The sequence below is a fragment of the Xyrauchen texanus genome, chromosome 18 (genome assembly GCF_025860055.1).
Source record: "Xyrauchen texanus isolate HMW12.3.18 chromosome 18, RBS_HiC_50CHRs, whole genome shotgun sequence".
NCBI lineage: Eukaryota > Metazoa > Chordata > Actinopteri > Cypriniformes > Catostomidae > Xyrauchen > Xyrauchen texanus.
In genome coordinates, this window is record NC_068293.1 from 18,673,882 (window position 1) to 18,685,615 (window position 11,734).

Consider the following 11,734-nt stretch of genomic DNA (forward strand, 5'->3'; position numbering starts at 1 on the left):
CGAGTGTAAACAAATCTAATCCCATCTGAGCTATCTTACTAGATAAAATGAAGCTCACAGAATTGTCAGCACATAGAGTATACACAGAAAATAATTACCAGTGTATATATAAAGATAGATATCCAAGATTATTATCTCCTGAACCATGGAGAGTTAACAGTATGTCACGAATGTAGAAACGCATGTAGCACAAGACTTATCTCAGGCCGTTCTGAACATACACAGGATATGTTAGACAGATGAAAAATAGGGCCCTGTGACCCTGGCTAGACACTCATGGCTGAACATTCGCAACAGGCACGAATCAGCATTTTGGAGTAAGAGGTCATTTGGGAGGCAAACAGCTGAGAGTTCCCCAATTACTATGACATTAACAGAACAAGAATGCTCTTCTAACAAGGTAAAAAGAGAGAAGGGTAACAGTACAGTGACATTTAGATGACAAGAGTCTTAGCAATAAACTGAAAGATATTGAATAGGTGTAAAGAGGTTCTTTTGAAAAAGAGCAATAATCATATCCATATGAGCACCATATGTGCATTTGTGCAGTGTATGTGTGTGCATTTGTGCAGTGTATGTGTGTGCATTTGTGCCTGCATGTGTTAAGTCTTACACACTATTGGGATTCTAATACTCCATTGTGAAGAAATTAAGCATTGGGTGTAGACAGCACTACTGACGGCTCTATCATGGCAGGGCTTTAGAATTAGCACTATGGCTTCAACTGTTAACCAGTCAGTCCTGCCTCATCTGACCAAACTAATCTTTCCAAAGCAATGGAGGGACAAAAAACAGAGATTCATTAACTATTCCTATTTCACATTAGCAATATGAGCATACTGTATATTACCTGTTGGGACCTATGAAATGACCCTTGTTTTTCTAATGCTAAATTTTAATTAGAACATTACAGGGGACCTATTATGCAAAATTCACTAAATGTGTGTTGACAGTATGTGTACACCACCACCCTATAATGTTAAAAATCCACCCAGTCCTTTTCTTTTAATCTCCTTTAATCATAAGCACTGTCTCAGAACAAGCCTTTCACAGATTCTGTACAAAGTGACATCACTTTGTACAGGTCGTTCCCACGATTGTTGACGGACACTGCCGATGGACATGTTTGTTTGTTTGTGTTGTTTCGTTATATCACATAGCGAATGTTGTACCAGTATTTGTGTGTGTGTGTGTGTGTGTGTGTGTGTGTGTGTGTTGCTCATCCATCGTTGCAAAACTGCTGAAAAAACTGTACAACAAATAAATATATTTATCAAATAACAATTCTGAAACTTCCTGGTTCATTCTCAAAGTTGTTACTCGGAGTCACTCCCTTATCAGTGTCTGACTCCGGTTCAAACATATAGGGCTGAACACCACTTTCTTCGCTGTCAGTCACATTGCTTATGATGTCTAATTATCCGAAGCAGAGATGTCAAAACTCCGCCCTATTCTGGATACAGGGCGGGGAGCACCAGCTCATTTGCATTTAAAGACACACACACAAAAACAGCTCTTTTTTTTATTCCCACACAAAAAATTGGCATTTTCAACATGGTATAATAAATTATCTGTAGGGTATTTTGAGCTGAAAATGTACAGACACATTCTGGGGACACCAAAGATTTAAATTACATCTTGTGAAAAGCGGCATAATATAGTATGACTAGGGCTGCACAATTATAGCAAAAATCATAATTGTTGATTATTGCTCTTGATATTGTGATCGCGATTATTAATGTCAATTAAAATATTAAATTACAGTGATGTCACAAAGTAAGCAACCGTGTGGTTCTTCAGTGTAGCAGATTTCAATGGTGGATACGAGCTGTGCTCCAGTTTCTTTTAAGCATTTTATTGTATTGTATTTTATATTGTAATAATGTTTATTAAGGTAAGGCAAATATAAATTATTTTAAATTGATATCTATGGTATAAAATAAATTTAATTATTGCTAAATTAATAATAAATAATAATGGCATTTTCAATATTCAAACTTATTAACAGTAGATTTAAATCGACCAAGTTACTGCGTTCAGTAAGCCCTTAGGTGGCTAGACAGGGGACCATTCATCCTGTTAGATCTTCAATGGTGATCTTGTTCATGTAAGATCAACGTTAGATAATTTTTGGCCCTAGTGGCTGCACTTTGCAAATTAAAAAGTCCTTTGCGATCAGAGTTTGTGCGATTCGTGAAAATTTTAAATCTACCAATACCAACTGCGTGGCAAATGGGTCTTATTAGAGCAGATGCAATAACAATGACGGTGATTCCTGAAATATGCTATTCATGCCATATTCTTTATGTTGGCTACACCTCCAAAACACACTTAGAACAGTTAAGCTGAATTATTTTATTACTATTTTGTACAAATCAAATTCACATTGGCCTACTTATTAACATGACAAAACAAAACTGTTATTACATTTTTTATAAATTGTACACAGAAATCGAGCAACGCGACAAACTTTTCCATTACAATGAATGCGGTCACTCACTGCAGGTTTACACTGGTTGAGACCTGCATTTCAACGTGAACTTAATGATGCTCCACACAAAGTTCTGCACTCTGTCTAATCAGCATAATATATAAATTATTTACACCGCGTCTGTGCCTTGATTAGAACGGGATCATTTTAGTTTTGTCGTGTTGCTCATTTGCAGTGTATTTAACATCTACTTTCAAAGCGAGCAGTGCAATATGCAATGAATCCAAAATAATTACAAAGTGCTTTTCGCTCTTGTTCTACAGCTTCTTTTCAAGTGTCAGGTGATGTTTCATCAGTATTAATTTTCTTGTGCTGTGCAAACAGAGCAAGAACATAGAGCAAGCATCTGGGTTTAAAACTTCGATGGTTTAAAACTTGCACATTAGGATCAGTTGTCATTACAGATAGGACGGAGGACTAATCTTAATGGCTCTGATTGGCCATTGCCGTTTCACTGCTCAACGTACATGTTAGTGATTGGTTAGAATACTCAACCGCTGCAAAAACACATAATTAAGACTTAAATTGAACGCTGTAATCGTCAATTTTCATTATTACATAATCGTGGCAGCTGTAATCGTAATCACGATTAGTTTTTCGATTAATTGTGCAGCCCTATGTATGACAAATTTAGTTTTTATGGTGCTGTAAGGAATTTTTTGGGAATACCACACATAAAATGGCCATACTTCCTGAGATATCGCTGAAATAGGTGTTCTGAGAAATAACAAATTTGACTTTAACAACCCTACACTGAAAAAACAATGTTGCTTCACTCTGTAACATTTAAGTTTTATTCAAGTAAAAAATATAATTTTAAATCACTTAATCAACTTTAAAACATTAGGTTACGCAAACAAACTAATTTTAAATGGTTAAATCAGGCAGAAATAGCTCCTTAGGCAAACAATTGGATGTTACCTTTTGTAACGTATTCAATGGAAAGGAGGAGGCGAGAACCGGCTTTTCAATATAAATAATAGTTTTAATGATAAACTTAAAAGAAGACATAAACACACACATGACGGACATGTCCGCTAACGATCTCTCTCTCCCGCACGGCCCTCCGCAGTTGGCCTTTAAACCTCAGGGAGGCATAATTAGCCTAATACGGGACCGGGCGCGCAGGATCACGACCCGACCCCGCCCTCCACCCTGCCACATTCCTCCCTCGTTCTCTCAGGCTGGGGAGCCCCCGGCCTGACGTACATCCCCCCCCTCTTTCCCTGGGGGAGGGCGCGCCTTCCGCGCTGTCTGCCGGCAGGTCATCCCCATCTACCTGGACGAGGGAGGGGACAAGGGGAGGGAAACAGAAATAATTAAAATGGGGGGTACTTCCTGTAACAGTGTAGTACCCCCCAAAAACTGTAAATTTTAAAAGAGGCAAAGGCCAACGCAGAGTGACAGTGAGAGAGAGAGAGAGAGAGAGAGATGAAAAGAGAGAAAAAAAAAACTCTTACTCGCCAGTTCTCCGATACGCCGCAGCTTGTTCCTCGGCCACTCCTCCACCCTTTATCGGACGACAGCCGCGCCTCTCGGGCGGATCCGAGGCAGTCCTCCAGCCCCTGGTGGACGGAACACCCGCCGCGTTCTCGGGAAACAGAAGGGGTCTCCCCCGCCCCTGGCAGCGGTCCTCTCGCTCCAGGCGGTCGCCAGTGAGCCCCTCCCCGCTCGCGGTCGGCGGTCTTAAACCCCGCCGCGTTTCAGCGGCCGGTAGGCGACTCCTGCGCCCCTGGCAGCGGCCCTGACAGCTCCAGGCGGTCGGCTAGGAGCCCCTTCTCCCCTCGCGGTCGGCGGCCATCGTCCTCGTTCAGGTGGCTGGGCTCCTCGTCCCCCGGCAGATGGCCGCGGCTGCTCCGTTGGAGTGGACAGTAGTGGCGAGAACTCTACTGCGGCGTATCCCTCCTCCTTCCCGGGTTTCGGCACCAGTGTAACGTATTCAATGGAAAGGAGGAGGCGAGAACCGGCTTTTCAATATAAATAATAGTTTTAATGATAAACTTAAAAGAAGACATAAACACACACATGACGGACATGTCCGCTAACGATCTCTCTCTCCCGCACGCCCCTCCGCAGTTGGCCTTTAAACCTCAGGGAGGCATAATTAGCCTAATACGGGACCGGGTGCGCAGGATCACGACCCGACCCCGCCCTCCACCCTGCCACACCTTTTTACAGTGGGATAATATAAACAATAAGACGCAGGGGAGCATCCCGCATTTTTGTAGCCAATCCGAATACTAGCCAATTACAAATTATTTCTGCCTGTGACACATTTTGTACATTTGGATTTACTGTCATGTCTTTTACCAGACAAGTTTTGGAGAGAAGGCATGTAGCAGAACTTAGCAAAATGCTAATCGCTAACAGCAAAATTAATTTACCCTGTATGTGTAAAAACACAAGCTGAAAATGCTTACAACACCTTTAATTTGCTCTGTATTCCTAATAACGTCAAAAACCCCTTCAGTGAGGCTTTATTAAGACCAGCCTGGTGAGTGTCGGGAAATGGGAGCATTGTTTTTTGTGAATTCCACGAAGAGAGGCTAAGCTTCGCTAATGTGCCTGAATCAGTGGCAAGCTAATAATGGCTTCAGACAAGCACCTTAAATAATCTCTCCTCTCTAGCAATCTCTTTTCACTTGCTTTCATGCTGTCTTTCTGATTCTCTACGTTGCACTGTGCCTCTAAACAGCGGCGTGATAATAGTGGAGGAAATTCTATGGCAGATCACAATATATGCTTAACACCTTCATGCAAGCACATTATAAATACAATGGCGACACTAAAAAAAATTACTTTTTACGGTTGCATTTGCCAGTTTGTGGGCCTATTATCTTGTGTAAATGCAGAAGGTCTTTATGGCTTCTCCTGCTGTTTTGTGCAGTTTTACAGAATAACACACATAAGCAGTGAGTGGGGAGGAACAGGGGGTAGGGAGCAGTTAACTCGGCATGAGAAACAGAAGATTTTCTCCTCCATCTGTGAAAGTCTCGCTTGTCCCACACACACACACACACACACACACACACACTTCACCTGCTTACATGCATATGAAAATGAGTTGTTTCATGCACGCTTCATGCCAATTTCCTCAAAATCCCTGGCGCTCCACTGCTTTCAAACCCACATATGAGGATTTATTTATGATGTTCTCCACTGAAATATGATCATAATTTGCATATAATTAACAGAAACTTATAGCTAAAGGTCCTGTATTCAAAAAAGATCCAGCGAATGGGTTTTATCCTAAATTATTTTAAAACCACACCAAGGCAAAACATTTTACAAATTCTACATATTTGCAAGAACATTTCATTTTCAATGATCAAACCATTCCCCAGAGACCCAAAAGTTTGCAATGCAGTATTAAGCATTCAAACCCAGAGACAGCATTTTCAGATGTATATAGATCACCCGGGCCGTATTCTGGTTTCCTTGGTAAATTTGCTAATTTTCTATCAGATCTAGTACTGTAGTTACTGTAGATAGAGCTTTAATTGTAGGTGATTTTAACAGTCACATAGATAATGAAAATGACAAATTGGGATTGGCATTTATCGATATTCTCAACTCTCTTGCAGGCAGACAAAATGTGACAGGACCAACTCATCACCATAATCATACGCTAGATTTAATTCTGTCATATGGAGTTGATGTTGATACTATAGAAATTCTACCGCAGAGCGAAGATATCTCAGATGATTACCTCGTCTCTTGTTTGCTGCGGTCAGCTAATGTCACCCAATCTACACCACACTGTCATTCAGGTAGAACTATTCTTTCGACCACTAAAGATAGCTTCACTAATAAACTTCCAGAATTGTCTCACATACTCAGAAAGCCAAAAAGACTAGAAGAACTTGATATAATAACAGAAAATATAAATAGTGTTCTCTAGCTCTCTTGATAGTGTCGTCCCACTTAGATTAAAGAAAATTAAAAAAGCCCTTCCAAAATATTTAACCAAATATTTTCCTAGTCGACTAATAGGAGTTAATTTAAGCCAGTAGTCGACTAGTCACATGTTTATGATATTAATTTAATTACTTGAATATATTCTTTTGGGGGGCATCAGAAAATTTTTGAGTTCCAGGGCTGAGAAAATATATTATAAGTAACATTGCTAAAACTGTTCTACATTACAGAGAAATACTAAACAGAAATAATGAGCCTTTAAATTATAAATTTTACAAGCGCATGCACGAAGCGAGCTGCAGCGACACCGGTAAAAGCTGTAATGATCCTGAATGTGTCAGAAAAACCAGCAAGGACACTGTCTGAACATTTAGATAATTTATTGAGAGAAATGCACATTAGGCTTGTGCCGACTGACGATGATCTCGGGGATCGACGATGGTCAGTGATTGCCAATAGCTGATGCCTTTGATGATGTCAAGACGATACATTGTCTCATTTTGGCTCATTTTCCCATGCATTCAATTATTATTACTATTAGTATTATTATTATTATTAGGCTATTATTAAAATCAAATTAGTATTACAAATAATTTGCCCACAGACACACAGACAGTGCTTGAAGAAACACACTTTATTATATTATTAAGAACAGATTACAAAAAAGCTATCTATGAGCATATATGAGTTCAGTTTTCTTTATTTCCACAGAGTAGTTCATTGTGACCACAACTCTGCAGCCTATATATCTGTGATTAAAACAAAATAATGCATGTTCATCTGAAGCCATGATTTATATTTCAGTGATTATTATTATTATCAACATTATTATTTTTACAATTATAGTTGTTTTTATGACTTCATTTGTTTTTTTCCGCGTAATTCCAAGTAATTTTCCACCATTATGTTAAGACGTTTTCTTCTCTGAAGGTAAATGGTGCATATATTTATTATTCTTTTATCACTTCATTATTTTAATAGCTTTTTTGTTTCGTTTGGAGTGCAATTTGAATTTAGAAATGTATTTGATTTAAGTTTTTCATTTTTTAAATACATTCATTTAATTTTCAATGCAAAATCACTATAGCAAGAATATTCACCAATCCCTCAGCCCAGGAGTTGCCAATGTATTTGGATATTGCAATATATATATGTATCGTAAAGGAGGGAACAAAACAAATGTATTAAACACACATGATGTATTTTCCCGGATAAAAAAATACAGACTGGTAGAGAATTATGAAGCAGGTTATTTGCCAAAGAGATGTTGACAAATGTTGTAAAACCATCTTTCAAAAAGTTGAACAACACGCATTTTAATTGCATAAATAAATAAAAAATAAAGTTCTAAGCTTGAAATCAAGGTGCCTTGCTTTATTGTGTAGGCTTAACCCTAACCCTACTTAATGAAAACTACCCCATAGTACCACCTAGCATCCAACCATCGCTAATACTAGTGTTCGTCGGTTTTCTGCGACCAACCGACCAATCAAAATATTGTTGACCAAGACTCTTCTCATCGACTAACATTTGGTAGACTATCAGGGGGCAGCCCTACTTGTAGAACAGCATTCATCCACCTCAGAAATGTTGCTAAGTTAAAACACATGCTCTCTGTTGCTGATGCCAAGAAACGAATTCATGCGTTCATGACCTCAAGACTAGATTATTGTAATGCATTACTGAAAGGATGTACTGCAAGTTCAGTAAAAAATGTATAGGTTCAAACTTCAGCTCCAGAGTGCTGACTAGAACCAAGAAATATAATCACATTAGTCAATTATATATATTTTATCGTCGTTACATTGGCTACCAGTTAAATTGTTTATTCATTTTTTAATTCTGTTAACTACATACAAAGCTTGGAATGATCTAGCTACACAGTACTTATGTGACCTTCTACCATGCTATATTTTACATTTACATTTATGCATTTGGCAGACGCTTTTATCCAAAGCGACTTACGGTGCACTTATTACAGGGACAAACCCCCCGGAGCAACCTGGAGTTAAGTGCCTTGCTCAAGGACACAATGGTGGTGGCCATGGGGTTCGAACCATCGACCTTCTGATTAACAGCCCTGTCCTTTAGCCACTACGCCACCACCACTCCAGTATATTTTATAATGTTCATTACAATCACAAAAATCTGGCCAGTTAATAGTTCCTATAATATCAAAATCCACAAAAGGAGGAAGATCCTTTTCCTATTTGGTTCCAGACCTATGGAATAGTCTCCCTAACTGTGTTCAGGATGCAGACACACTCACTCAGTTTTAGTCTAGACTAAAGACTCATCTATTTAGTCAGGCATACACCTAATTTATCATCAACTCTAAATTAGGCTGCTTAATTAGGTCTGCCAGAACCAGAAACATTTATCATAATCTATAACTCTGCAATCGATTGAATGGCATCTACGCTAATTATTCTATTTCTTTCCCTATCTCAACCTCGGGATTCATATCCTGCTTGGTGTCGGACTCCACTTCCCTTAGCCAAAGGGAACTGGCCCCCACAGGGAGCCTGGTTACTCCCAAGGTAATTTTTCTCCATTAACCAACATTTTATGGAGTTTTGTGTTTCTTGCTATAGTCGCCTTCGGCTTGCTCACTGGGGTTCAAAATAATAATATAATTCAACTATTATATTATTTATTATTATATACAATTTACAATTACACAATGATCACTCTAAGACTTTATAGATATTACAGTTTCATTTTCTGTTAAGCTGCTTTGAATCTATGTGTGTTGTGAAAAGCGCTATACAAATAAAAATTACTTAACATGCCTCTTGTCCAGGAGGGTACATCCATCTGTTATTTGTTAAGAAGTAGATAGTTTGTTTGAATGAGTCTGACAGTATGTGTTTGTTTGGTGAGGAAGAGGAAAAATGCGAAAGCAAATGAGGGAGGGAGGGAGTGAGCAAGGGATAAGTAGAATATGTAAATGCAAATATTAATGGTTTTGTCTGTGACTGGCATTTGGGGAAAGACTGTGAGTGTTTTGCATGCAGAAAAAAGGTTGTGATTAAAGACAGATATAATAGCCTGGTCTATCCTAACTTATTTGCATGAATCAAGGGGCTACAGTCTGTCAGGTGTTAATTCAAGGAGAGAGTCTGAACACAATGTCATATCTAGTTCAACAGCATGCCATACAAGACAGAGCTCCAGCTGTTCAACAAGTGAATTTACTGCCATGACTACAGATTGATAGAAAAATAAAAATGCATTATGATCATAAAATTGTCATATCAGAATCACACATATCTGTTATGTGTGACTAATAATCTGTTACAACATTTGCACAATTTTCAGTTACTCTCAAACGCTGAATCACCCATTGACACACTGACTAGAGAATATGACATCATTCATATGAGTCTCAGTCCAGGTGTGTGTGTGGTTATGTCTGACTCTGACCTGTGGGCACAGGGTGTGTGTTTATGTCATGAGCTCAAGTTCCTGACCTCAAGCATTATGTCAAATTTAAAACAACATGTCATGTCACTGAGAAATGTTTTAGAGTGAAACTGCAAGTTCTCACATTAATACATTTGTCCAATGTTCATTTGGTGGGGACTGTTTCACCACTGCAATATTCTTTAGATTAATAATTAATGAGTCTGATAGGCTATACACTCGATTTATACAACTCAATTTAATGACAAAATTCTATCTAATTGAGTGGAGTAATCTTAATTCAAATAAAATACAATTACAAAATGTAAGTTTTTTTAACTCTAAAACACTGCACAAGTCAATTTGATGGAATCGTTTATGAAATGTAAATCCAAATGTAATTTTTTTTAAATACGCTAAAAGAAATTTTGCTGTGTGATAAAATTACTGAAAAATAAAAATGACCTGAGATGACCTGGCTTAAATATATTTGGTGAATTTACGATCACTGTCATTGTACAAGTGCAACTGACGCACTTGACCGCATCAAAACACTAATATATTTATATATTCAGTACATACACTATACTTGCATGCACACATGGGCAGCGAAAAGTCTTTACAAAGCTGAGAAAATCGAGCTTCAGAAATGAGCATCACTAGGTTATTAATGTGTACGCGTCATTCTATCCTCTCAAATACCAGGACCATTTATCAAAATGACATAAAAAACAGCAACAAGTGTATTTATTTAGCGCGGTGCATGTAATAAGATGTCCTACAATAAATTAAAGTACACCTTGTAAATCATCATCCCTGGGTTTTCAATTAAAAAGTGGGGGTCTCAGAATGATGAAATACGTTGTAAAAAAAAATGTTACTTACCAAACACCGCAAAGGCTATATTAAGCCATTTAATATCCATAGTTCTTGTGTTCTCTGCGCTGGCGATTAAGTCCAGATGTCTCAGGTGAAATAAATGTGATAGTTATTCCTAATCCGCCCTAAAAGCTCGACCTTCAGTAATCAGTCCCGGGCGGAGTTGTCAACGCATAGCCTACACCTGTTCGGACCTTGTCAAAGTCCGTATTCTGACTCCCGAATGATTTAATTATTCCAGAGTGAGCTGTGTCGCGTCCGGTTTTAACGGGATCCAGCCAAGAACAACAGCCGTAATTGTTTAAACAGGACGCTTGTGCATTTGAAGAAAGCCTCGGGATGATCTCCGATCAATTACATCCGCCGTTCGAACGAATGAATCCGATATTACTAGGTACGGGGAATCGCAGCTCTCCGTTGTGCGGCTTTCTGATTCCCAGCACGTTGGAGTGCGAACAGCCCACCCGAGGAGGAGGATGAGGAGTGTTACCAGTTTGTCCAGTTCGCGTCAAATAACCGGCTGTGGTCGAGAATGAACTTCTTCGACATGCAGTATCTCTGTCGGACTGATGTGAAGTAGATATGGTGCTCGTGTCCGTTCTCCGTGAAGGGCGTGTACAGTGATGCTTCCGCTCTCGCGATCACCTTCAGCTCTTCTCTATTGTCACAAACGACACAGACTCCCACAAAGAAGACACTAGGCGGCACAGCCCATTCCTACATTCAATCTCATGGACGGATCATCATCAGGAGAGGGGTCCAACATTGGGACACAATAGATAAGTGCCCCGGCACCGGCTAAATAAATCTGTTATCTGTTTCTGGTGGCTAAATCGCGGTTTATCACTTTTGTTATTAGCACCGTTGCCTGGAATCAGATAGCCACGGCGCATTTTCGTTTGCCGGTTACTCACTGTTTAAAAATGCAGTTTTTGTTCACCTGGTAGTATAAATGTTGTTATTACTCTTAATGGTCGCAATTTAAGTGCTCAATTTCTTATAATTTTTAACGATGCCCAACTTCGAACTTTTACAGCTTTT

General features: G+C 39.0%; 1 protein-coding gene across 1 annotated transcript in view; it reads right to left on the reverse strand.

The window, feature by feature from the left end:
• The window catches only part of LOC127658857 (immunoglobulin superfamily member 3-like), a 254,627-nt gene extending 243,337 nt beyond the window's left edge, over positions 1-11,290 (reverse strand). Inside the window, exon 1 of the mRNA XM_052148390.1 lies at positions 10,700-11,290. Coding sequence (XP_052004350.1) covers positions 10,700-10,739 — 40 coding nt within the window. The 5' untranslated portion in view covers positions 10,740-11,290. The remainder of the gene's footprint in view (positions 1-10,699) is intronic.
• Between the last annotated feature and the right edge of the window lie 444 nt (positions 11,291-11,734).